This window comes from Aricia agestis, chromosome 9, assembly GCF_905147365.1.
Source record: "Aricia agestis chromosome 9, ilAriAges1.1, whole genome shotgun sequence".
NCBI lineage: Eukaryota > Metazoa > Arthropoda > Insecta > Lepidoptera > Lycaenidae > Aricia > Aricia agestis.
In genome coordinates, this window is record NC_056414.1 from 15,241,090 (window position 1) to 15,268,295 (window position 27,206).

The following is a 27,206-nucleotide window of genomic DNA, read 5'->3' on the forward strand; positions in this document are numbered from 1 at the left end:
ATTTATCGAGGAAGGCTAATAAATAACGCCGTTTTATTGTATTTTCCTGAATATTCATGTTATGATTGAATTTACGTTTAGTTGAAAATACGAACTTAAAATGCCGAATATCTCCGCTCCGATATAGTTTAGCTATATATCCCCCATAATAAAGTTTACTTCCCTTGATATGTTCTTTCATAATATGCCGGTTTGGTGAGTGGCCGCGAGATTTGAAAATGACGCCAATATTACCCAGACTCCTTTTATTCGTGTTTTATCGAATACCGAGCAAAGCTCGGTGAAATAGCTAGTTATTAATTACACATATAATAAAGGAATTTATAAAAATTTCAAGTGTCTAATTGTTACTATTATTGAAATCGAGCAAAAAGGCCAAAAAATCACGTTTCTTGTATGGAAGCCCCCCTTCATTATTAATTTTATTTTATTTTTAGTATTTGTTGTTATAGCGGCTAAATCCTAATCCAATAAATTCACATCATGATCTTGTATACCTACAGGGTATGACGGAGAAGAATCTGCCTATAAGTATGGCGGCGAGCGCTATTGCCCTGCGCGGGGTTCGGCTGTTCCTGTCAGCTGGGCGGGCAGCAGCTGGGCGGGCGGCAGCTGGGCGGGTGGATCCGCCCAAACGCAAGACCAAGCTCCCCGGAAACAAGATACACCAAGACGCTCTGGAGATCCTGCTCAGGGCTACAAGGTTTAATAAGTACGACCCACGTACGACCAGACAATAAACGCCTGACTTATACTAGCTTGGCGAAAGTGAAGATAAAACAATCCCCTCCCCTTTTCCCTTCGCTACCCTCCCCTATTACCCTATTTCCTCTTAAAAGGCCGGCAACGCACCTGCAGCTCTTCTGATGCTGCGAGTGTCCATGGGCGACGTTAGTTGCTTTCCATCAGGTGACCCGTTTGCTCGTTTCCCCCTTTATTTCTTTAAAAAAAACCAGGAGCAAAAGTTTTCGCCAATAAAAAGAGAGGGGAATATTAGCTCCGTGGGGGAATCATCATTATGGGGGTTATATCGTGGGGGTTCATCTTACGAATGTTCGATTAATTTTACCCGTCCTAAAAATTGCTGCCCAAGAAGTTTGCACTACAAAAACTTGGCGGCACATACTACTAAGGGGATACTTAGTACTATCTCGGCGAAAATCAATTATCATAGATCCTATTATAATAATAATAATAATAATAGCTCCCACACCAGTTTTGGTGACGGTGGCCGGTTTCATTGAAACCAGGCCAGCTACGCAGGAGTAATTTATAGTGTCCAAGTGTGTGCGCAGTACACAAGATCACTCTCTATTCCTTTACTCTCATAACCCAGTGGGACGGACGACCGACACTACTGGCGAGAGATCAGGCGCAGGACCGACTTTTTACATGCCCATCCGACGCATGGATCATCTTACTTATCAGACAATCAGGTGATCAGCCTGCATTGTCCTAACCAAACTTGGAAATAACATGTTTCCAACGCGGGAATCGAACCCACGGCCTGCGAGTCAAGAGCCACGCTCTTAACCACTGGACCACGGAGGCGTTCGTTTGATCCTATTATGGGGACTAACAAAAAAGCTTATTATTTGTCTCTATCACGTCATGAAAAAATTCATAGATATACAGCTACTGACTCAAGCGCTACGAAAACATGAGTCAAAAGAATTTTCTGTCTGTAATTTCAAACCTTGAATCTAGATAGTCTGCGAAAGATAGGCAGCCTATTTGATAGGCCGTTGGTTTATAATGACTACATCGCATGGCCGCCGAGAAACCGAAATGGAGTCGAGCCGAGCCGCATTTCAAACGAACAGGTATACATAATGAGTCCGCAAATGGCCGACTTGTTTGCGCTTTCGATAGGGTCTGTTTTAGGGTTCCGTACACTGAGGGTTGCTTTATCATCAGGGTGTATTATAGTTAACAAGACTTAGCCGGCAACGCACCTGCAACTCTTATCTTGTTGCGAGTGGGGGCGACGGCAGTCGCTTTTCATTAGGTCATGCCCCCTAATTTTATAAAAAAATATTTTTTCTAGTCGTCTGTCTATCATCAGTGTGTCTTCTTAACGGAAGTAAAAGGCGATGTACAGATACAATTTTAAATTAAGGTAAAAGCACTAATGGCAGACGCTTTAAGGAACCATGGAACATTTGAATGTTGTAAAATATATATTTATTAAAATAAAGGATTGATAACTTCTTCCATGTCTTCAGTAACTCTTACAAAATAAAACTATTATGATTATTCACTGACAAATCAATTAAAAAATAAATTATTGGTCTTTTTGTAAACTTAGTCATAACAACTAATAGATGACATCACAGAAAACGAACATCACTAATAGGAGACACCAATATGAACTAATAGTTGACATAGAACATTACATTACATTTAACATTTTTTTCTATTATTAGGTCTTTATTTGCCGTTTTTTCAAAAGATTTCATTTACTTCATCATAGTAACTACATGCATATGAAATATTATCCACGTTGTCTCCAGATTCTATCCATTCTTCTTCCATGCTAAAACTATCTTTCCTTTTATTTTTCATATATTTATACGTTGGAGAGCCATGCTTTGGCACGAACGGGCCGGCTCGACCGGAGAAATACCACGTTCTCACAGAAAACCGGCGTGAAACAGCGCTTGCGCTGTGTTTCGCCGAGTGAGTCAGTTTACTGGAGGCCCAATCCCATAGGGTAGGCCCTATTCCCTTCCCTACCCTCCCCTATTCCCTTCCCATCCCTACCCTCCCCTATTAAAAAACTAAAGCAATCGATTTTTAGATCCATAAACTTATAATGCAGTATATTATAAGTTTATGTTTAGATCAGACAAGGTCTAATATCCCAATTTTTAGTTATAGTAGTTCTAATTTGTTATCTTGTTAATAGAATTATATTTTCAGAGAATATTGATGATATTTGCAGTAGAATAAACTACAAAATAACTTTAGTATGTATTGCAAAATGATGATATGAGTTCCATGTCATCTATTAGGTTTTTTACATTTTCAAGAACTAATAGTAGACACCCTTTATATTGTTAGGGAAAATGGATAAAAAATCATAAATAAACATTAATTAGTGTAAACAACATGACCATTAATCCAATGAAATCAATAGAAATTAAAAAAAATCAAATAAATGTACTCAAAACTTACGTGCAAAATTTCTTAACCTATTTGCTAAGAAACTGCCGAGCGCGTGTTGACGCGGTCACATTTTTTACGAAAACTGATCCCATTTTAAAATTTTGTTCCCGAAGGCGTCCCTAATATATTTTTTCACGTGAACAGATAGCTTGAGAAGCTTATAAAATTTATAGTGTTGGGAAAAAATTTAGCTAATTCTTATTTTTATGGTATTTTTGTCGTAAGTGTCATCTATTAGTTCCAAGTCCACCATTTAGTGCTTTTTACCTTAATTTGGAACACTTTTTAATCATAGCCCAAGGAAAATCTTTTCAGCCGGTAACCCATGTTTTAGAATTATTTAGGGGTTTAGGAGGATGAAAAGATTTTTCATATCTTGTTAATATACTTGCTGGAAAATTGGGTGGATCAGACTTTTACCTTATTTCTGTTGTACAAGTGTCTGTAAATAAAGTTACTTGAATAGATCGGTTTCCTGGAAGAAACTGCTTCTAGCAGTAAGGCCGCCATTTTGTTTCATTAATCTGAATTGTTTCATTAATGGTTTGAATAAAGAGTTTTTTATTTTATTTTTTATTTAGATCCTGGTATTTTTCGAAAGCAGGAAAGCTTGAGGATAAAATGAGAAATGAAATTCGTAATTTGAGAATTGGGCTCGGGTACTATAGGAAAGCAAACTATTAATGAAAATGAAACATGAAAGTCATATTACGTTTTCAACAATCTTTGAATACCACACTATTTCCGCATGCTTGTAGTGTAGAGTATAGAAGCGGTGATTTTATAGACATGGCAGAACAGCTTGTCAAGTATTTTTTTTAAATGTCATAAGGGGGCACACGAGCAAGCGGGTCACCTGATGGAAAGCTACTTCCGTCGTCCATGGACCATCGCAGCATCAGAAGAGCTGCAGGTGCGTTGCCGGCCTTTTAAGAGGGAATAGGATAATAGGGGAGGATAGGGAAGAGAAAAGGGGAGTTTGATAATTTTACCTTCCAACCAGGTTGGATAATGGAAATATTTAGGTATTTTACTTTAATATTCCCCTCATTCCCGACAAACATAGCTTGGTACTATAATATATTCTGTGACATAGCTGACTTATATTGGTTTTCTGTATGTAAAGGGCGGCGATAATTATCTTTGCCTGGAGCGGCTAAATAGCTAGATCGGGCCCTGTATCTTCGCCCCACCAATCGACCCACAAAAGCCTACCTTCGTGTCTGCGTGTCGTGTCTATATCGCTTAGGTCTACGTACACTATTCACAATCGGTTTACCCTTGAGCGTAGAATTAGGGGGAGTGTAGACGTGGGGGCCGGGCGCGGCGGCCGTGCGATGCCCCGCCAACTTAACGAGAAAACCCTGGAAACTCTGTACAGGGCAACGCATTTCACAAAGTAAGGATATTATCATGTGGGTTATCAGTTATAGTTGGGGGTTTTCTTAGTTACTTGTCAAGATTCAAGAACGAGTTTCTTTATTATGACCCAAATGCGCAAGTGGAAATCTGATTAATTGTTATTAGTATTACGGCTACGGGCTAAAATATACCTAGAGGAAGATTTTGGGGCCAAGCCTCATATAGCGGGACTCTACATTTTCTTGTAGGCTCGAAAGATGTTTGGTGTAGCCCGTGTAGGTAATGTCTAAAATAAATAATAATCTAGTTCAGTGATAACAATAAATTAATACGTTTTGCCCACCGTTTGCCATGAATTACCGTTTGCCACTTCCAGTAGCGGCGTTAGAGCGACGCTGGGCGACCGCCCAGGGCACTGGTTAAAGGGGCGCTAAAGGCAAATAAAAAGGGCGCTGAAAAAATGTCACCCGGGTGCTTGTAGTGTTAAAACCGGCACTGGGTCGTGCCCTCGTCGTCGTCGACAAAGTCGTGACTCGTGACGAAAATTATTTCCGAAAGTCGTAACTAAGGTGCCTACCACCGGTTCGGGAACTAACCCGGCGAGAAGAACCGGCGTAAGAAACTCGCTCGAAAGGTCTATGGATGGCTCTAATCTCTACAGAATACTATTTGAACGGCTTAGATCAAACAACACATTTTAAGTTCCCTACAAAAAATTTAAAACTCAGGAATGTCAGTATTTTAGTTAGGATTTAAATTCTTCGTCTTGGTTATCATAAACAGATTTTTACAGTTTGGACACGTAAGAGATAAATGCAATCACAACAGGATAAAAATACTTACAGTTACACCTCAATTAACCTTCTATTCATTCCAGACAGGAGTTGGAGGCACTTCACTGTATGTACAAGAAGCTGGTCCTCGCCGCCCAGAGCGCCGCGCCCAGCACCGGCATATCGCAGCCAAACAAGCTGGATGTAAGTAGGACCTCCTTGGGACTTTTTTTGAGTAATCCGCATCGCATCGCAATGTAATTTTTAGTATGAGTTTGTTGCAGATTTTTGCGATGCGAATTCGCAGTTTTGTGTTAAGTTTGAGGGTGCGAAAATTTTACAAGCGATGTGTTCCTTCAAGTAGTTCATGTAACAATTACTCGTATATCGACGCTCAACAGAACCTACTAGCCAGTATTGGCAGTAGTGGATATATGTACGTTCTGGCTCACTCATAAACCAGTGTAAGAAGATCTCTCTGTTGTGTGTATAATGTATGTGAGTGGTGTGTGTTATCTGGCGTGCGTTGCAACTTGTAATAGACAAACGTAGATGGTTATGCTTATTAATAATTTTACTGTTCTTAAATAGTTTTTTTGACACAAGAAGCGACGGTCGTAAATAGCAGCACGACTCAGGGGGGCCGCACGCAACTGACATCGCACTGGGGCAGGAACAATAATTTACGACTACGTATGAACATTGAATGATTGAAAGAAAATTGTATGAAAATTATAAAAGTGGCCTTGATAACGTGAAGGAGTAAATATTTTATACGTGGGAGAGCCATGCTTCGGCACGAATGGGCCGGCTCGACCGGATAAATACCACGTTCTCACAGAAAACCGGCGTGAAACAGCGCTTGCGCTGTGTTTCGCCGAGTGAGTGAGTTTACCGGAGGCCCAATCCCCTAACCCTATTCCCTTCCCTACCCTCAACTTTTCCCTTCCCTTCCCTTCCCTACCCTCCCCTATTACCCTATTCCCTCTAAAAAGGCCGGCAACGCACTTGCAGCTCTTCTGATGATGCGAGTGTTCATGGGCGACGGAAGTTGCTTTCCATCAGGTGACCCGTTTGCTCGTTTGCCCCCTTATTTCATAAAAAAAAAATTGGAATTAATTAAGTTTAAGTTACCAAAAAATTTGTACATGATATTATATGACGTGGTTGTCAATTATAATGTATTGTCTTACATAATATTACGTCTTGCTCAAAGAGAATATAATCACTATGGTCTTGCTCTCCAGCCTCTCGATGTATCATGTAGGTAACAAAAAATTATCTTATTTGAAAAATTTATTCATAGGCAAATGCGGACCTGTGCTACTTGGTTATGTTTATGTCAAGTAGGTAAATGTTACTTGAAAATCGAGATCACGGCTCTAGACCGTCATGTGGCGGCTGGGCTTGACACCCGACAAAATGATGGTGCCTGCAAATGTATAATTTTGTTATTACCTACCTACATAATATCATTTTTATAGGGAATAGAACAGAACACATTTCGTGATGTCATGCACAACACTTTCGACCTGGTGACCGAAGAGGTGATAGTAGACCGAGTGTGGGTGACTTGGGAGAGGGGTAACGGTGGTGAGGGATCCATCAAGTTTGACGCCTGGGTCCGGGGACTCAGCGTGATGCTGCGAGGCTCCGATGATGAGAGGATCTCCCACTGCTTCGCCGTGTACGATCTGAATAACGATGGCTTTATTACGCGGGATGAAATGTTTATATTGCTGAAGTAAGTGTAGGTTTGGAGGTACCGGGGTACAAACGAGTAATCATGTTTTTAAGTAGACCATGCAATAAATTGACGGTGCTCTTAATTTTTTTGGTTCAGCGTAACAACCGAAAACCTCATTAAATAAGGGTTCAGTACCTCTAAAAGAATATAAACCCTAATAAGACAAGTTAGACAGACAATAAAGTTATCGGTATATCGGTTGATATTACATTTTTTCTAGGAATTCTCTTCTGAAGCAGCCTGGTGACGAGGATCCCGACGAGGGGGTCCGGGATTTAGTGGAATTAGTACTAAAGAAACTGGATATTGATAAAGATGGTAAAATATCCATGGAGGACTACAGGTAGCTGTTAATTAGCGTTGGACAAATATTGTAGCTTAGTAAATGAAAATTGCAAGTTTTTGGGACTGTTTCACCACTTCCTGATTAGTGCCGCATAGACTATCCACAATTTGACAGATTCTCCATACTCTATCTGTCAAGTTAAGTGGTGGACAGCCTATCCGGTACCTATCAGGAAGTGGTGAAACAGGCCCTTAATATTATTTAAATATCCTCTTCTAGGTCAGCATATTATTAATATGTTAATGTTAAATTACGCGAAAAACGCACAGTGGAAAACTGCCACTCATCAAGGTGATGAGGATGGTATATTTCCTATATGGAAATTATTTTCAATCTTTTTAGGTTAGCTCATCTCAAAATGCCATATTTATAAAAGTCTACATGATTTGTCATTTTAGGGAGGCCGTGCAGCAAGAACCTTTGCTGCTGGAAGCGTTTGGCCAGTGTCTACCGTCAAAGAGACATGCTGCGACTTTTCTCAAGACTCTTAGTAATAAGTAGACATTGTGTCAAAACAGTTAAAATGTTATATTATGTTTTAATCGTTGTTTTAACTTAGTTATAAGTAAATTAATTGTATTGTAAGCTATAATTACCACTTCTAATCATTCGTATATATTATATTTGAAACATTGCTTATATGTTAGAGGTACCTACTTCTGTTGTTTTACAACAACAGTGTTTTGGGTTTGTCAGCTTTAGACTAGGCCTTTTCAGTCGCGTAAATATCTTTTCATACAAAGCATGACTCTCAAAAGTACCTACGCTCGTATGAATCAAACAGGACTTTTGTATGAAACTGAATGCAGCATAATTTCTGCCAGCCGAAATCACTCGACTCACAACTCACAAATTTAAATAAACTTATTCTTTATTAACGTTAAATAAGACCAAAACATTTTTGTATGTGTTTTATTTTATCAAAATAAATTAGTCTTTGGCAGCTCTGGATTTATGTTTGGGCAGTATAGGCCATGGCTTATGGGCGGCAGCGTCCTATGATTGCGGCTGAGTTCGTACATAGCGGCGGCAGAAATAAAGTGGCCTATACCCTTAAAAAAATAAATGCAGCCCCGGTCTTTGGTGTGCGGCGGTGTGGTGTGTTCAGTCATCGTGCGCGTCGACTCCGGCGTTAAAGAATTCGTAGCCGATGTGTTTGGCCGCTCTCGACATCGGTACGTACAGGAACTGCAATGGTAAATAATATTAATCTATAGCCCGAGATAGCTATGTACCTACTAAAATTGGGTAACTTCATTTAAATATCATCATCTGATCACCATTTACTCCATGGGAGTACAGCGAAAAGGAAGTACCAACGGTGAATTTGATTCATAGGTAGTTGGCAGACCCACCTAATTTGGTCGAGTTGTGTGGGATCTGCCTATAAATCGATTTGATCGATTCGAAGGACCAAACTTATGAAACATCCAAAATGGTGACGAAGGGAGAGTTGCGAAGTACGAAAGCGTAACACAATGCTTGTCTCTAAAGTCTAAACTATCTTTGTCTAACTTCGCAATATGGGAGTAACTCTTCAGCTTACCTTGTTCACGTAGTACAGCTCGTGGGGTATAGTGATATCGGTCAGTTCTCTCCTGATAGCATCCACGATGGTGTCAGCAGCCTCATCCACTCCCACCACTCGGTTGCTCCTGAGGTTTTGGAACCGCACGCGCGGCTTCTTGCAGAGACCCGTGTCGACCATGTACGGACAGATCGTTGTCAGTTTTATCTGAAAGCCATACGTGGGATAAGAAATTCATACGTGGGAGAGCCATGCTTCGGCACTAATGGGCCGGCTCGACCGGAAAAATACCACGTTCTCACAGAAAACCGGCGTGAAACAGCGCTTGCGCTGTTTCGCCGAGTGAGTGAGTTTACCGGAGGCCCAATCCCCTACCCTATTCCCTTTCCTACCCTCCCCTATTCCCTTCCCTACCCTCCCCTATTACCTCTTAAAAGGCCGGCAACGCACATGCAGCTCTTCTGATGCTGCGAGTGTCCATGGGCGTCGGAAGTTGCTTTCCATCAGGTGACCCGTTTGCTCGTTTGCCCCCTTATTTCATAAAAAAAAAAGCCGAAGGTTTACCTACCTTTTAAGCATAAGATGTTTCAAGAAAAACAGTATTTATTTTCTGGGCCAGATATTGTTAGAAAAAATGCCTGAGTGCTTTGTTTGGGATCATAAAAATATAACTTTTAACGCATCGCAAAGCAGCGCCATAACTACGCCATGATTTTAATATGTCAAATCCCATTATTGATTCGACTTCGCCATCGAAACTATCGAATGCAATAATTTTTATTGTAATAATGTATTGTAGTACATCGCAACCACGGCCGACCACAACGCAACCACAACATTAGTGACGTGCGCGCACACCACCCCTCTCCCCCCCTCCCCCCTCCGTTTAATTGACTTTCGTACGTAACCACATCGCAACCACGTCCGCATTTTGTCGGTACCACAACGCAACTACAAAAAGCTGCAGCGACACTATTCACACGTAACCACTGCTCGACGTCATTTTGTCGTTGTGATGTCGTGTGGTTGTGGTACGTGTGGGTTGGCCCTTAGATATAGCTTTCGAATCTCTTCGCAGAATATTATGCACGTGTCTGAGTGGGACAAAAATTGCACATCTTTCATGAACTAGTTTATAAGTTTTTTGACGATTACTCACTCCGTCAAGCCTCCTCGGGTCCATGTGGAGTTCCATCGCCAACGCGTCCATAATGCCGCGCACGGCATACTTGGAGCCGCAGTATGGCACTAGGTTACCCAGACCCATAAGACCGGCCATCGACGACATGGCGACTATCTGGCCGCGCTCGCTAGATATCATGGCGGGCAGGAACGCTTGGATCATCTGGAATGGGAAGGAAATTGTTACTAAGCAGTGCCCTTTTAAAATATCAGTGGGAGGTGTAATGAAACATGATGCACTCATTTCAAATCGGGAGCATTTCTCCCGTTTTAGCTTGCTAAACACAGTTTTTATAGCAATTTTCTAAACAACATTATGAATAGATTGTGAACTGCGTACTGCGGTTACGAACTACGAACATTCTGTGATGATAGTGATGCACGACAACAAGTGAGTTGCTTCCGTCAAGACATTGACTGTACGACAATCTTGACCACAGAACTTGCCACTCACCCATAAATTGCCATGGATATTAATGTCGTTCATAAGCCTGATCTCCTGCTCTGTTTGCTGCAGCAGCGGCTTGCAGGGCATGATGCCGGCGTTGTTGACGAGGATGGTCACGTCTCCAACTTCCCGCTTCACCTTCTCGGCCAGCTCCATGACGGCCGCGCGGTTGGTGACGTCACAACTGCAATGGAAGTCCATAGTTGATCTACAATCTTATACCGCTATTGATATGGAATTAAATTCAGTAATTTCTTATGTCATCATATTTTATTGAGTGTTTGGAAATCTGCAATCCTAGGGGTTTGTACTATCAGTTGAAGTTGATTCATAGGCAGATGACGGACCTACGTAATTTGATTCGTTATGTCAAGCTCAGCCTGAGCATCCCTCATAATGGGGGAGCTGATTCCGCTTCAAATAAGCACAAAAAATAGCTGCCATTTCAAAGGGTATCATTAGTCCAGCGTACTTGTATAATGGAGGTCAGTGACCTTATATTTTGACAGTTGATACGATACGACGATTTCGGTTTGATTGTCCGTCGTGAGCGGCTAAGAGAAGAATCGAACTAAGATTTGAAGTAGGTACGGCCCATGAGTTAAGACCTTGAGATTTCGGCCCCTTTATTGAGCCGAGTTATGTAATTTGAGAGAATTAAGTCATAGATAGTTGGACCTATGTAATTTGACCCAGTTGTCTACAACCTTGTGCTGACATTGACTTGGCTTATAACCCGACCAAACTGTCCGCCGCCATCTACCCACAAACAATTCCTCTGGACGTACTTACACCTGTGCTATGCTAAGCGATTAACTTACCGATATGCATGAGCTTTCCCCTTCTCCTGTTTGATAATCTTGGCAGTCTCCTCGTTGTTGGCGGAGTTGATGTCTACGCACACTAACGTCGCGCCGAGCCGCGCCAGCCGCACCGCCACCTCGCGTCCCATACCGTGCCCCGTGCCTGTGATCTGTGGATTGGGTCACCCAATTTGCCATTAGACAACACACCCAAATTGTCAATAAGACAAGACACCCAAATGGTCAATAAGACAAGGCATCCAATTTGGGTGCAAATCGTCTGATAGCGAAATTTTCACGTGAAAACTAGACGTAGCCCAAATTGTAGGCGCAAGGCCCAAAATAAAAGTGTGTGTGGCCGCCTACGTGTCATTTTTCGCGCTTAAATGTATGCAGTTAGTCTTCAGTCTACTAGCATATTAATAATAACTTAATTTAAGATAAGCGCGATGCATACAGATTTTATAGCTCCCTTGACGTCTTTGACGGATATAGGTATCCGTAGGTACTTTTAGTACTATTTAACGTCTGAAACATATGTATATTGTATATACCTCGGTATATTAACTTTATGGTCTGAACTGTGTTGGCTTTTTTATTAAAGAGGCAAGGGAGTTTATTAAAACTATTCAAACAAACCAGGTTTAGTTAGTTTAGGTTAGGGGTTATGGTGTGGTTGGCCAATTATTATTATTACGATTTTCGCGGTATGGAACACTTAATCAGTACCTACTAGCTAGCAGCAGTACCCAGCTCTGGCTTTATGTATAGGCCATGGCCTATGGGTGGCAGCGTCCTATGGCAGGCGGCAGCATCTTTTTTTATAAGGAGGGAATACGTTACGTATCCCCCACCCCCTCGGGGGAAGGGGTGGGGGTATGTGGGACTCCCTACTCGAGGTTTACCCACTAAAACCCCCCATGCCCTCCTTCTGGCTGTCGTGGGGTACGGGCACTAAACCGAACTTCCGCGCCCAGGGAGGGTGGCAGCGTCCTAGGATGGCGGCAGAGTTTGTACATAGGGGCGGCAGAAATAAAGTGGTGGAAGTTAAAATACTTATAAAAATCCGGCCCTGCCAGTACCTAATAGTCTATTAATTATACACACCAGTATAATGTCATCCTTCACATCCTTGGGTGATGGTGGTACGATGACCTGGAACACGCTCTTCAGTGTCTCATACAGAATCCTCAGCAGCATCCACAGCAGCTCAAACGTCACACTCACATATTCCTGGAAGTTCGCCCTGGAATCAGAAAAGCGATGAAAAAATATGACGATAAGCACTGCTTATAGTCATATTTTCTGAAAAATTGAAGTCTCCCATGCCTACTGCTTATTAAGCAGTAGGCATGGGAGACTTCAACTTTTCTATTAAAGTAAGTGATTCACCTGGCCATAGACGGGCCGCAAGTTGCAGTCGGGACTGACTCTACAGCGGTCGCGTTAGCACCGGCCGCTCAAGAGCTGCTCGAGCGGTCCGTGTATTGCGAATATGAACTTAGTATGAAAACTGCAAGTTGCAACAGATCGCCGTGCAGCGACCGCAGTCGAAACCGACTGCAAGATGCGGTCTGTCTATTTCCGGTCTTAGTCATCCTTAGTAACTACTAAGTGATATGTTTCTCAGGGACACTATGGTGCAGCGTAGTGGTTGCGCTCTATGTCTATACATTTCGTTGGTAGCGGCGGCTGGTTGCACTGGCGCAGGCGTGGTGTGCCGGTGAAATATAATAATAATAGCTCCCACACCGGTTTCGGTGACGGTGGCCGGTTTTATTGAAACCAGGCCGGCTACGCAGAAGTAATTTTATAGTGCCCAAGTGTGTGCGCAGTACACAAGAGCACTCTCTATTCCTTTACTCTCATAACCCAGTGGGATGGAAGACCGACACGACCGGTGAGAGATCAGGCGCAGGACCGAATTTTACATGCCCATCCGACGCATGGATCATCTTACTTGTCAGACAATCAGGTGATCAGCCTGCACTGTCCTAACCAAACTTGGAAATAACATGTTTCCAACGCGGGAATCGAACCCACTACCTCCGAGTCACCCGCGCTCTATACCACTAGACCACGGGGGCGTTCGTAAAATATACAGGGTGTAACAAAACTAAGTGATAATACTTTTAGGTGTGTATGAGTCCCCTGTTTTGAGTTCATTGTGTAGCGCTGACAGGGATAACTTTTTTTACTTTTGTATGGGAAAATTCCTGACGTGGCGCTCGCCCACAAAATCACAAAAAATGTTTGCTCTTTCAGCGCTGCTGCTTTCACACAGTGAACTCAATATAAGGGACGCAGTTTACAAACTCTAAAGTATAATCACTTTGTTTTGTTACACCCTCTAGACCAAAGAGAAATCGACATAATTATGTACCAACCATCAAAGAAATTGATCCATAAGCAAGTATCGGACCTTCCTCATTTTGTCGCGGTATGTCAATTCAATATTAGTCGTGATTAGGTCCATAGTAGGTCCTGCCTAGGAATAAATTTCCTCGACGGTACATTGCACGGTCTATACGAGTTAAGTCTCCAGTAAGTCTCCACTCTCCAGTACGATTTACAATGATGTATATTTTCCACGATAGATCCTCTCTCTCGAGTCTTTATCGCAAATAAAATAGTTCTATTAGCATGATTATTAGCTAATTTTTTATGTTTAGTTCGTGATCATGAAAACTTGATAAAATATTTTATTCTATTATTATCTATATTGCATTTAAGTTAAACACTTGACATAATCATTAAAATATGCATTTTTTTGCGTTGGTTTTTTGTTTAATCATAAAAATTCATACTTACATTTTTTCGAAAATGCTTAAAAAAGCATTTATTTGTTATTTAAAATTCAAAACTGCAAATAAAAATATTTAGGATTTTCAAAAAAAACAACCGAGAACTATATTTACTAATGAAGAGTTTGTTTGTTTGTTTGAATGCGTTAATCTCAGGAACTAAGTACTGGTCCGATTTGAAAAATTATTTCAGTGGAAGTGAAAATTATTTTAGTGATAAAATATAGCCTATAGCCTTCAGGAAGGCTATAGGCTATATTTTATCACGCTTAGACTAATAGGAGCGAAGAAATAGAGGAAAATGTGGAAAAAACGGGGGGAAATTATTTGAAAGGACTTATTTGAACGCGTTAATCTCAGGAACTACTGGTCCGATTTGAAAAATTATTTCAGTGTTAGATAGCCTAATTTACCGAGAAAGGCGAAGCGAAGAAATAGAGGTAAATGTGGAAAAAACGGGGGAAATTATATGAAATTGCTTATTATCTTTTAAGAACTACTGGAGCAATTTTTATGTTATTTGGCAAACATGAAGAATAGACCACTTGAAGGGACATAGGCTATTTTTTGCGGAAAAATGTACGGTCGCGTGAAATTCCTAAATTACGCAAGCGAAGCCGCGCGGAACATCTATATAATATAATAAATCGTAGGAAAGTCAATTCTGTACATTGAATATTTTTATACGCTTTTTATTAGCTTCACCTAACTTGTTAGTAACCGACTTCTTTGGGCGCGATTTTGACCCACTTTAAACGGCCAGATTTCGTTCAAACTTTGTAGATTTATCGAGGACCAATGACAAGCGCCCCTAGTAAAATATATGTATTTAATATGTATCTAAGATATAGATATAAGTATTTAAACCAAACTAAAAAGTAAAAAATAAATAACAGTTTAAAAAACTAAAAACACGCTTTTTATAGAAAACCAAACTACGAAACCAAACTAAAAAATTGAAGATAAATTTTAATAAATTTAAATTAAGAAGTGTGAAAAATTTAAAAAATATAAATTAATAATAGTGTGAATAAAAAAATATTTTATTTAAAAAAAACGTGGGGTGCTTTTTAAGATATTATCAAAATGATGATGATGATGATGAAAAGCGTGTTTTTAGTTTTTTTAACTATTATTTATTTTACAATAATTTATAATACTTGGGACGTGATCTACTATGCTAACGCGAACGAAGTCGCGGGCAACAGCTAGTAATATAATATACCCAATACAATGTTTCTGAAACTCTATGTTACCTCAATCAATATGACTTATCTGCAATTAAAATACTAATTAAAATTAATTATATCGGACATTGAACATTGATATTGTAATTCCTAGGTTTTATCTCAACAAGGTATAGATACTACAATCAAAGGCAGATAAACAGATAAATAATAATTTAATGTAATAAATCAGTTACCAAATTGGGAGAGTCAAGTCCAAAATATTAATAAATGATAACCTTTGATTTGGGTTTCATATTATTATCGTATTATTCTACCTACTTGCCGCTCGAACTTCTGTGTTCAAGCGGTAAGTAGGTACTCAGTATAAGTGTTTAAACAAATGGAATAGGAATAGTTGAGGGTAGGGAAGGGAATAGGGTAGGGGTTAGGGGATTGGGCCTCCGGTAAACTCACTCACTCAGCGAAACACAGCGCAAGCGCTGTTTCACGCCGGTTTTCTGTGAGAACGTGGTATTTATCCGGTCGAGCCGGCCCATTCGTGCCGAAGCATGGCTCTCCCACGTCCATCTTCTGATGCTGCGTGTGTCCATGGGCGACGGAAGTTACTTTCCATCAGGTGACCCGTTTGCTCGTTTGCCCCCTTATTTCATAAAAAAAGACAGACAGACGGACGGATGGACGGACGGACGGACAGACGGACAGAAATCGAAGTCCCGTTTTTACCCTTTGGGTACGGAACCCTAGAAACAATAAATAAAATATGGCTTCTTAGCTCCTTCTCCATTAAAGAATTAAATCAAATCCAAGGACTAGGCAATAAAATTCTAAAAAAAACTCACATTGTGTTTACCGCCAGCACACAAGATATTAACTGAACATTGATAACTACAATCAGTTACTATATACAATTTCTTTGGGACTGTTTTATCTATAAGCACTATTACGATGATAATTAAAACAAATACTCGTAATTACTACTCGTATTAATCAGGGTTTGGAACTAATAAGTAACCAAAGTCTGATGTATAGTGTCCGGTTTTTAGGGTTCCGTAGTCAACAAGGAACCCTTATAGTTTCGGTCTGTCCGTCTGTCTGTCCGACAGTCCGTCCGTCCGTCTGTCTGTCTGTCTGTCTGTCTGTCCGCGGTTTTGCTCAGAGACTATAGGACCTACAAAGCTGTAATTTGGCATGAATGCATCCAGATCCCACGGAGGGGACCCTGTCAGCGCTAACGCCGCTTCGCCAGCCAATGGTTCGATAGCAGCGAAGTATCCGCAGCGCTAAAGCATGCTGCGGGTTTCTGAGCAGCTGTTTGTTTTACCTCACACACTCTTATCTTCATTACGCACCTTTTTTTCTCAGCAGTCAGCACGCTGCGCGTACGTTCGGGCTTTCCTCGAAAAGCGGGACTGAGCCTGTCCCGCGCGGGACATTCAATTGCGAGGAAAAAATCACCCACTCTCGCCAGGCGTATTGTTTCCTCAAACATGTCTTCGTGGGCCAGCATGTATGTGTCGTCTGGATAGCAGACCAAACGTAGCCTACGGAGATGGGCCGCTCGCAGGATGCAATGGTAGCCGATGTTCCACAAAAGCAGGTCAAGAACAGACCCCTACCAGGTCTTAAAAAAGTATTAACTTTTTTTAAGGCAGTTTAAGGGTCTTACGGCTCACCTCATATTTATTCTGGTCTTAGACAGGTCATAGATGGCATTCATTATATTATATTCTCTATGCTAGGGAGTTGAATTGTATTTGTACTTAAATAAACACTAGCTGTTTGACCGAGCTTTGCTCGGTATTCGATAAAACACGAATAAAATTACATTTTCTAAAAATGATTCCTAGCTAGATCGATTTATCGCCCCCGAAACCCCCTATATACTAAATTTCATGAAAATCGTTGGAGCCGATTCCGAGATTCCAATTATATATTTATATACAAGAATTGCTCGTTTAAAGATATAAGATTTAAAGGGCTTCCCATAAAAAACCTAATCTTTGCTTTATAATCGTATGGAACCCTTCGTGCGCGAGTCCGACTCGCACTTGACCGATTTTTTTATTTAGAAGGGCGCCACTTTTAGTTTTCGCACCACCTGAAAAGACTAGGACCGGCACTGGTCCTCACCCTTAAGCGGCCGGACAAACTCTACTTGTACTCTTTACCCTTTCATTTTGTACCGCGCCCTTGCTATGGGGCGCTGGGTTATATTTGCACACGGGTACCACATGGGCTAGAGACGGCCCTGAGTCTAAGTACGATGACCTTTTCCGAGGCCTTCCGAGGCACACCAACTACTGACCACGGCAGACCAGTGTGCCGCGGCCTGTGGTCGCGGCGACTCGCGGCAGTCGGCACACACGTTGCGGATCACTGCTAAAGACCACTATAAAAGAGTGTTGACCAATTTTTCACTTAATTTAATTTTTAGCTATAAAAAGTCTATGACAATGATTCATTGGACTCTGAAGAAAGAAGTCAAGGTTTTGATTTTACTCACTCTTTATTATACTATTCAGAAATCAGAATACATGGATTGACTAATATCTTTGTAGGGAATTCCTTATAGTTTTAATGGCTAATCTATACAAGGTGTAAAAAGACTAAGTGATAATACTTTGGGATATATTGTAACTATGTGTTCCTTGTATAGAGTTCACTGCGAAAGCTAGTTAGCTGCTATTTATCTTTATAAAACAACAAGCCCACCTTGGCCCATGATTAGTGACCAATGCGTACCGTAAAGGTTCAAACCTTTACGGTACGCATTGTCACGAATCACAAAAACATCTAATAATATCCTGATTGTACACCTATTAAATTATAGTAGGTATATTCTTGATAATATAGGTATCACTGAATTTAAGCATTTTCATGTTTCGTCTGCGACTTAATTTCAATCAATATAAATCATATATGATAACAAAATGATTATTATAGTAGGGGAGGGGAAGGTGGTATTTGTGTAGTCACTCGAGCGTCATGGTGACCTAGTAGGTTTTTTACATTAGGTAAAACTGATAAAAAATAATATTAGCGTTTTTTTATTTAAGCGGTGGGTTTAGAAACTGAAGCCATTTTAAAGTTTAAAGAAAATATTATATTCAGCAAATTGCTTATTTAGGTAAATTATATTTTAGACAATAAGGACGAAATCATTTAGTTTAGTGCAAAAAAAAATATCTACGAAGCTTATGCAGGAAAATATGGAGGTATATTTTTTATATGTATATTTTTAAAATGTTCCTACAGGCTTACCTAACCTTTGAATCGTGAGTGCTTTATATGGAAGTTTCTTTAGGGTATACCCCCCTGCATGTACCTCGCCACGCCCACGAGAGCTGCAAGTGCGTTGCCGGCCTTTTAAGAGGGAATACGCTCTCTTGACGGCAGTCTGCAGGTTATATTGGTCCGGAATACTACTGGTGGTAGTTCCTTTCAGAGTTTTACAGTTTGCGACAAAAAGCTACGCGAAAATCGCAGGGTAGATTTTGTTACTTAAAATTATAGTACTTATGGAATTATGTATCATAGATAGAAATGTTGTGAAGGTTTGTATTTTTGCGAATTTGTAATTTGTTCTATCATGTTCCATCAGAGTTCTACGGTACGCTATACGAGTAGTAACAGAAACTTTAGCTGTGATCGGTTGGATGGGTTGATATAACACGACCAAATTATTTAGGTCCATATTCTGCCTACGAATAAATTTCTAGTACCGTACTGTCAGAGAAATTTTCTGAATATAATATTTTTTATACATGGGAGAGCCATGCTTTGGCACGAATGGGCCGGCTCGACCTGAGAAATACCACGCTCTCACAGAAAACCGGCGTGAAACAGCGCCTGCGCTGTGTTTCGCCGAGTGAGTGAGTTTACCGGAGGCCCAATCCCCTACCCTATTCCCTTCCTACCCTCCCCTATTCCCTTCCCTTCCCTACCCTCCCCTATTACCCTATTCCCTCTTAAAAAGCCGGCAACGCACCTGCAGCTCTTCTGATGCTGCGAGTGTCCATGAGCGACGGAAGTTGCTTTCCATCAGGTGACCCGTTTGTTCGTTTGCCCCCTTATTTCATTAAAAAAAAAATTATTCACAGGCAGTTGGTGTGTCATTTGGTTGATTTGTGTCAATTCAATATGAGTTGTGATCTGTTGGCTGGGATAAACATAACGTGACTAAATTACGTAGCTCAACTTCTCTGATAGTACTTAGGTACTTACTATCAGATAAATTGAACCATTGGCATTCCATAGGCAGATAGCGGAGCTAGGTAGTTTGGTCGGGTCATGTCATGAACTCATGACATAACACATAATTCATGACAACCAAACTCGATAAAATCGATTAAGTATATCGAATATTAAGTCGATATAATCGAATTTATCGAGTTTGGTTTAACCAATGAGTTTCTAAAATACTAGAGTAGCAATGTCTTACAAAAGATTCTCAGAAATGCGTAACCACTTTTTTGTTCAAAAGACAATGTCAAGTCATATATTCGTTACGTCATTATGTATGTGAGATATGCCTGCAGGCAATGAGTTTCTAAAATACTAGAGTAGCAATGTCTTACAAAAGATTCTCATAAATGCGTAACCACTTTTTTGTTCAAAAGACAATGTCAAGTCATATATTCGTTATGTCATTATGTATGTGAGATATGCCTGCAGGCATCTTCGAAGTGGCAACGCGTTGCTACCGTAAACTTCCAATCTAGTTACGTTAGTAATAGAATATCATTGCCTGCAGGCATCTTCGAAGTGGCAACGTGTTGCTACCGTAAACTTCCAATCTAGAGTAGCAATGTCTTACAAAAGATTCTCAGAAATGCGTAACCACTTTTTTGTTCAAAAGACAATGTCAAGTCATATATTCGTTATGTCATTATGTATGTGAGATATGCCTGCAGGCATCTTCGAAGTGGCAACGCGTTGCTACCGTAAACTTCCAATCTAGTTACGTTAGTAACATAGAATATCATTGGGTTTAACCGTCAACCAAACAATGAAGATTGAAGGTCCTCCTTCTGCCTATAAATCAACTTCTCTGATAGTACAATGATAGCTAGTAACCATCTAGTAACTAATATTTTAACAGGGCCTGTAGACAAGTGGAAAAGCACTAACGCTAACGCTAACGCTACAAAATGTATGCGATTTGACATAAGTCATCGCTTCGCTAGCGAATACTAATGTCAAATCCATACCTTTTGTAGCGTAAGCGTTAGCGTTTTGCCACCTGTCTACGGGGGCAGCCAGGCTAGGGCTCACAATTACAGCTTCGCCTGATTAACAATAAAAGCAATATGTAAGCAGACGTTGCTCGTAATTTGATTGGGTAAGAAGTACTATCAGAAAAGTTGATTCCTAGGCAGATGGGGGGCCTACGTATTTTGGTAGCGTTACGTCAAACCCAGCCGACAGACATGATCCGACCCACATCCGACCAAATGACGTTGGTCTGTCAACTGCCTAGGAATCAATTTCCTCAATAGTACAACGATTTATGACAAACGTTATTTTTATCTGTTGGACAGAATTTTTTTATTTTTTACTATCGCCCTCAAACGTATCGTCCGGAAACTACTCTACGGCCTCGCTAAAACTGGCGTTATAAGTATAACGCTATCTACTCGTGTCTAGTGTTCTTGTCTCTTTCCATGTTATTCGAATCACCATCATTATTATTCATTAGGCGGTTCTTCTGTTGTCACTAATCCGGTTTTGCCAAGTATTATGTAAGATAATAATAATCTATAAATAGAGTTCTGTAACTCTAGATGAGATGGTAATAGTAATTTCAAGGTCAACTGCTATAATTTATCAACTTTAAGGGGGCGTTAAAAAATTTCTTTTTGGCATAGAATTTGCTATTCTGCTCTAGTGCAGCGAAGTTGTACGCCAAGTTGCTGCAACAATGCTGCGGCAGAGATGTTGCGGGCGATAACTTGAAAGCAACAATTCTTAATCCATCAATCTCCAAGCGACAGCCGGCTGCCGCATCACAATTGAAAATCTATTGCATCTACTTGATTCTGGAAAAAATATGACCATTACCTAAGTTGGTAAAAAGTTAATTCTTTAACTTTTTTTTCCGATCCGATTTAGCCTAAGGAAGGAACAAAGAATTGTAAATACTCAGGGTTCACCCCATAAAGCCTACGGTCTACCGTAGTCCGTAATGATTTGATGACCTTGAAAAAATGCGCACTTATAATATAAAAAATCATTAATGTAATAATTAATATAAATAAATTAAAATATTAATTAACCTTAACTCACGGCTACTTATAGTAAGGCTTGTTAACAACAGCAAAAGTAAAACTTATCAAGCACGTTGTTAGGATTAGAATAGAATAAGGTTCCGTACGGTAGCCACTTTAAGACGTACCTAAATAATGGCACAAGGCACACGGTAGATTTTATAAATTTTAGTTTTTAGTGAAGGACAAATTCAAAATTAAAGTTTTTTAATAGCCCTCGCTCAATTGATACCTAACAGACCTAAGATAAATAAAATAGTCTGTCGCACTTATAGTTCCCAACCAGCGGCTAGTTATAGACCACTAGTGGTCAACAGGAGCTTAAAATTGGTCCGCGAATGATTTTAATTTTATCTTTGAGTAGCCCCGGATTTATAAATAGGCCGTATAGTATACTTAGTACCAGTTTTTCTACATTAACTCATTTTATTTTGATAACAATTAATTTACAATCGAGGTTATTTGATATTTCCTTTGTACTTGCAATTTAATATTTTATACTAATGCAGGGTGCAATTAAACCTTCCTGCCAAATTTTGATATAGGTATTGATCTCTGTTAAAAATAAAAATACACGTATTTTTTCTTTTATAGTCACTCAGTACTAAAATGTTGAGAAATAGCTTCCAAAAGTTATCCTAAAAACACTACAATTAATGGACACGACGCGTCGCCCGCGCGTAACGTGCCCCCGCGCGCCTCCCCCCGCGTCACCCCCGCTCCCCCGCGCCGCGAGTGACCGTTTTGCAACGATTTTAAATGGGATAAAATATGTAATTAAAAAAAAATAACACCCAATTTTTCGTTAAATAAACTCTCCTAATGATACCTAAGCCTGGAAAAAATTTGGCAGAAAGGTTTAATTGCACCCTGTATATATAAATATTATTATTATTTTAAAAATACCTACTTTATGTAATTTTAAAACTAATTATTAAAACCATTTAGAGGGCAATTACCCCAAAGTTATTGTCTTTGTAAAAAAATATCAAGATTTTTGGTTAGAAATATTCAACTATAGTCTATACCCCACTCATATGGGGCAAAAGAAAAAATATTTTACTGAAGTGATTTATGTGGGGATCTGAAAATAAAAAATCCCAACGTACAAAAGTTTAATTATTATTTTTTATCAAAAGATTTGAACCCGTGAAATTCGACTAAACCTCAACTACTTCAGTCTTCAGCACTCAATTTTCACTCTTTTGAAGTCGGTACCAGCTCAGAACTGAGATCCTTGACATATTAATTAGCAGTGCCGTAAATAGGGCGGTGCCACCGGTGCCCAGGCACAGGGCGTAGACTCTGGGGGGGCGCAAAAATGGCCAAACCAGGCAGGAGTATTATTTTTTCGGTTTGCTCCCGATAATAGTTCCCGCTGCGCCCCTAGAGCACGATTCCAACAGTAAAATAGACCTATACATTGCTTTGGGTAATATAATATCTAAAAAAGCAAGGCGCAGTTATAGAAGCTCGCACAGGGTGCAAAAAAGACTTTTTACGGCACTGTTAATTAGTTAAACTTACATAACTCAACCGGTACCGACTTCAAAAGAATTAAAATTGGATGCAGAAGTAGTTGAGGTTAAGCCGAATTTTGAATAAGGCACTAATGAAGAATTTAAAATTTTACAAACACACTTGATTTAAAATTATTATTTTATTTGATTTAAATTACAAACATTGCGTACAAGCATAAATTATATCCAAACCGGCCAAGTGCGAATCTGATTGACTGACACCCGTGTTATGTGATGTCGTCGTCGTAAGTTTTTATTTATTTATATGGTGTATTGTTTTCTATTCCTCATTCACATGAAACTAGACTGATCTGGTGCGCTCGTGGGACAGTTTCAATAACGAAACTAGTCAAGTGCGAGCTACATTCGCATTGAAGGTTCCGTAACAATTTCTTTAATTTTAAAGTTTTTGCGCTGTCCGACCCAAATATGTCCTTGTTTTTGTTTGAAGGTGTTCCCAATTTGGCCCTGCTTATGTCGCCTCCGCCTGTGTTGATGTAAGACATATTATTTAGTTGTAAGTACTGTTTAATTATTGACATTTTAAATAACCAACTCAACGAAACACTAACAACCAACAAAACCACATTACATAATTATATTTTGCCTAGTGTGTAAAATTAAAAATATTATGTCACTTCACACTTGTTTTCATCTTGAAAGATAAACACCATAACTTAGATTTCCTTTGAACTCGTTTATTTTTCGAGTTTTGTAAAAAATACAAGAGGAGTTTTCTTTGTTGACCGCGGAACCCTAATTTGTGGTCACATCAATAGATAGTAATTGTATCAACTGTCAGTGGCAGTGCGGTGCTGGCGCGTGCGGAGCGCGTCCTTAGTCCTTACGCGAGTGCACGTACATAATAATATTATCTTGTAAGTCATTTCAATTAATTTTTTTTTGTCACATAACGAGCAAGTACTTAACTTCATTGGAATTTAAAATAAAGTCATAAGCGTGAAAATACTAAGCATGTAAAATATTTTTGAGCCTGTGAAAAACCTTTCTTAAGGTATTTTTGTAATACCTACCGATTCAAGATTTAGGTTATTCTAGCTATGTAGTGTTGACTTGAAGAAATATTAATTACTTTCGATTATTATTACTAACAAGTAACCACTAGCACAGAGTATACAGTGTGTAACAAAAATAAGTGATAATACTTTAGGGTGTGTATGTGTTCCTTGTAGAGAGTTCACTGTGAAAGTAGCAGCGCTAAAAGACGATTTTTTTTTCACTTTTGTATGGGAAAAAATTTCACTTTTGTAACGTCACGAGTATTATCACTTATTTTTGTTACATCCTGTATATTAGTAGTACCAACCACTAGATAATACGGCACAAATACCAAATGTAAGAGAAGCCATAAAATGTAACACAATATTAGGCTAAAGATAGTAATTGAGGACTTAAATTTTAATAACAACAGTAAGTACGTCAAGTGAAACCGGCATCAAATCTGTATCTATTTACCATAACGTCTTACTTCTACATCTTAATCCTAGTCAGTTTAAACAAATTTTTCCTTTTGTACCTGGTAACTGTCTTATTTTATGTCTTTCGGCACAATATTATCTTTGCAAAGATAGATAGATCTCCTTAGGAGAAGGAACTTAAGTAGATACATATTTTGTTTAAAATGATGTGTCTCCCTTCGTGTCTATGGCTGTCAGCTACTTGCTACATGCTTGCTACGCCATAATATTATGTTTTGGCCATAACATTTTAGATTTTGAGCACATTTTTAAACTGATGTAAAAGAAAGTGTATTTTAGCGGCATTATGTAATGATAAAATATTTGTTGTAAGTTACAACAAATATTTTATCATAACAACAGTTCAAAACAATATCGTTCATTGGAATAATTGGGTATCATTATAAATTAAAATGAACCCAAGTACAAAATATAATAATGTAAATATTCAATGAGAAAAAAATACTTATTCGTTTACAAAGGGTAATTATGCATGGGTACATTTTTTATTTTGACTTCAAAATGACAATGAGAAAGCTTTTTATTTATTTTAAAGCCGAATTTTATGAAGTTACTAGCTGTCCCGGTGAACTTCTTGTCACTTTAAAACCTTCCCTGGACTTCTACGAATATTTTAAAACTAAAATCAGCCCAATCCGTTCAGCCGTTTTCGAGTTTTAGCGCGACTAACACATTTGAAAATCCATTTTTATATATAAGATTTTATATTACAAATTATAATTAAGTGCAAGACTCAAGAAGTAGGAAGATATTACGAGAATGAAAAAGTTCTTGTGTTACGGTACGATTCAAGTTGTTCCAGATAATATGGCACATATACAATTCAACACCAGTACAACGCATAATAATAGGTATTAGGTACTCCGATTCCGAATCCGCAGATTTACGACGCAATTTTGGGCCTCAGCTGTTATATTTAATAGCGGTCACATATCTGAAGGACACCCTCCTAGAGTAACGTGGTAAACGTGTTCGAATTCCGCGTAACAGGAAATTACCTTTAAAATAAAATAACTTCAGAAATTTTTGTACTTTATATATTTTTTAATTTTATTATAATTTAATTTTTTGAAACTTAATTCGACGCAGTACTTTAAGGTAATAATAATAATTATAATATAAGTTTTAAGGTGATAGTGTTAGATATGTTTAAAATGTGAGTAAACTGATTATTTTTGTGCCAATCCTACTTCAAAATTTCTTGCCAGAAAACAATGGATCATAAAAGTGGGACTAATCGCTAGATGAGAAAATGTTAAAAATCGCATCTAGTCACCAATGGGGCCCAGTGGGCCCAAGCCCACTGGGCTCAAAAACCTTGGGCCCAATCGCCCAAATACTCTAAAATTAGTAAAAATCGGCTAAGTGCGAGTCGGACTCGCGCACGAAGGGTTCCGTACCGATAAAGAGCAAAAATGGGCTACAATTTTTAGCCTATTTTTGTATGGGAGCCCCCTTAAATTTTTATTTTGTTTTTATATTATTATTAAATATTAAAATACACATAAGTAATAAAAGAATGTGTGCAAAATTCAAGTGCCTACCTCTTGCCATTATTAATATAGAGCGAAAAAGTCCGAAAAACACACGTTTGTTGTATGGGAGCCCCCCATAAATATAAATTTTATTTTGTTTACAGTATTTGTTGTTATAGCGGCAACAGATATACACAATCTGTAAAAAAATCAGAAGTATAGCTATAGCGGTTCTTGAGATACAGCCAGGAGTCAGACAGACGGACAGACAGACGGACAGACAGACGGACAGACAGATGAATAGACAGACGGACAGACAACGAAGTCTTAGTAATAGGGTCCCGTTTTTACCCTTTGGGTACGGAACCCTAAAAATGAGTAATTATTACAGTGAAGCATATTATAGGAAGTCTATTTAATTTTTTAGGCTTACCTATTACAATTTATAAGTAAATCAAAACCTCCATGTTTAGTAATGTAAATAACTTTGAGGGATAAAATGGATTCGATAATTTGGAATCTGGATATTTTTAAATATTTTTTCAGAGTTCCGTACCGAAGGGCTAAAAAGTACTGAAATTTTGCGGCTTATCTATTCGTATGTGTACTCGTCACCGTCTTCGGTCTGTTATGTGAAAAACATACCATCCTCATCCTCATCCCACGCGAAAAACATACCATCCTCATCACCATGGGCGTACCCAGGTGCTGGGCCAGGGGGGGGGGGGGGGGGGGGGGCAAATTATGCAGATTCTGGGTCAGGGGGGGGGGCAAATCAGGATTTTTATAAGCTAGGTGCTTAAATAAAGAATAAAAAATTAATAATTTTTAGTTGTATTGCAAACAAATGGCAAAAATTCGTTATTTTCATAGATGAAAGTACTGGATAATATATTTAACAGGGACGTCAACATGATCCAGGGGGGGGCAGCTGCCCCCCCCCCTCGGTCACTACTTACTTTTAACTGCTAAACTAGTTATTAAACGTGCCATTTATAATTTTTAACTTACCAAAACTGCTATTTACAACTGCCCTAAATCTTACTAACTAAAACCTTAACATTGCAATCTTCGAGGAGTTCGAGGTACTAAAGT

The 27,206-nt window shown here is 39.3% G+C and overlaps 3 protein-coding genes across 4 annotated transcripts in view; 2 read left to right on the forward strand and 1 right to left on the reverse strand.

Annotated features, from left to right (window-relative positions):
* The first annotated feature begins 506 nt into the window (after window positions 1-506).
* Window positions 507-7,897, forward strand: LOC121730709 (EF-hand calcium-binding domain-containing protein 1). The gene is made up of 5 exons (XM_042119848.1): window positions 507-712; window positions 5,408-5,507; window positions 6,788-7,047; window positions 7,271-7,393; window positions 7,795-7,897. The coding sequence occupies exons 1-5, from the start codon at window positions 507-509 to the stop codon at window positions 7,895-7,897; spliced, it is 792 nt and encodes a 263-aa protein (XP_041975782.1).
* A 465-nt stretch (window positions 7,898-8,362) lies between these two features.
* On the reverse strand, window positions 8,363-16,229 carry LOC121730297 (epidermal retinol dehydrogenase 2-like). 2 transcript variants are annotated; one of them, XM_042119281.1, is made up of 7 exons: window positions 16,191-16,229; window positions 12,465-12,603; window positions 11,376-11,527; window positions 10,561-10,738; window positions 10,084-10,269; window positions 8,943-9,131; window positions 8,363-8,584 (listed from the first exon to the last, which is right to left on the reverse strand). In XM_042119281.1, coding segments are annotated over exons 1-7 (930 nt in total). In that variant the 5' UTR covers window positions 16,193-16,229; the 3' UTR covers window positions 8,363-8,500. The 2 variants fall into 2 exon arrangements, with proteins under 2 accessions (XP_041975215.1, XP_041975216.1); XM_042119282.1 differs by lacking the exon at window positions 16,191-16,229 and adding an exon at window positions 13,745-13,762.
* A 7,719-nt stretch (window positions 16,230-23,948) lies between these two features.
* The window catches only part of LOC121730296 (short-chain dehydrogenase/reductase family 16C member 6-like), a 50,342-nt gene continuing 47,084 nt past the window's right edge, over window positions 23,949-27,206 (forward strand). Inside the window, exon 1 of the mRNA XM_042119277.1 lies at window positions 23,949-24,015. The gene's annotated coding sequence lies outside the window, so the exon portion shown is untranslated. The remainder of the gene's footprint in view (window positions 24,016-27,206) is intronic.

Bases quoted from the DNA above. Each gene is read 5' to 3' on its own strand.
- LOC121730709 (XM_042119848.1), top strand. From the start codon at position 507: ATGACGGAGAAGAATCTGCCTATAAGTATGGCGGCGAGCGCTATTGCC. The intron at 713-5,407 runs GTACGACCCACG...TATTCATTCCAG, and splicing joins AGGGCTACAAGGTTTAATAA to ACAGGAGTTGGAGGCACTTC. The intron at 7,048-7,270 runs GTAAGTGTAGGT...CATTTTTTCTAG, and splicing joins GAAATGTTTATATTGCTGAA to GAATTCTCTTCTGAAGCAGC.
- LOC121730297 (XM_042119281.1), bottom strand. The intron at 11,528-12,464 runs GTGTGTATAATT...CCCAATCCACAG, and splicing joins TGAAGGATGACATTATACTG to ATCACAGGCACGGGGCACGG. The intron at 8,585-8,942 runs GTAAGCTGAAGA...TTACCATTGCAG, and splicing joins AGCTGTACTACGTGAACAAG to TTCCTGTACGTACCGATGTC.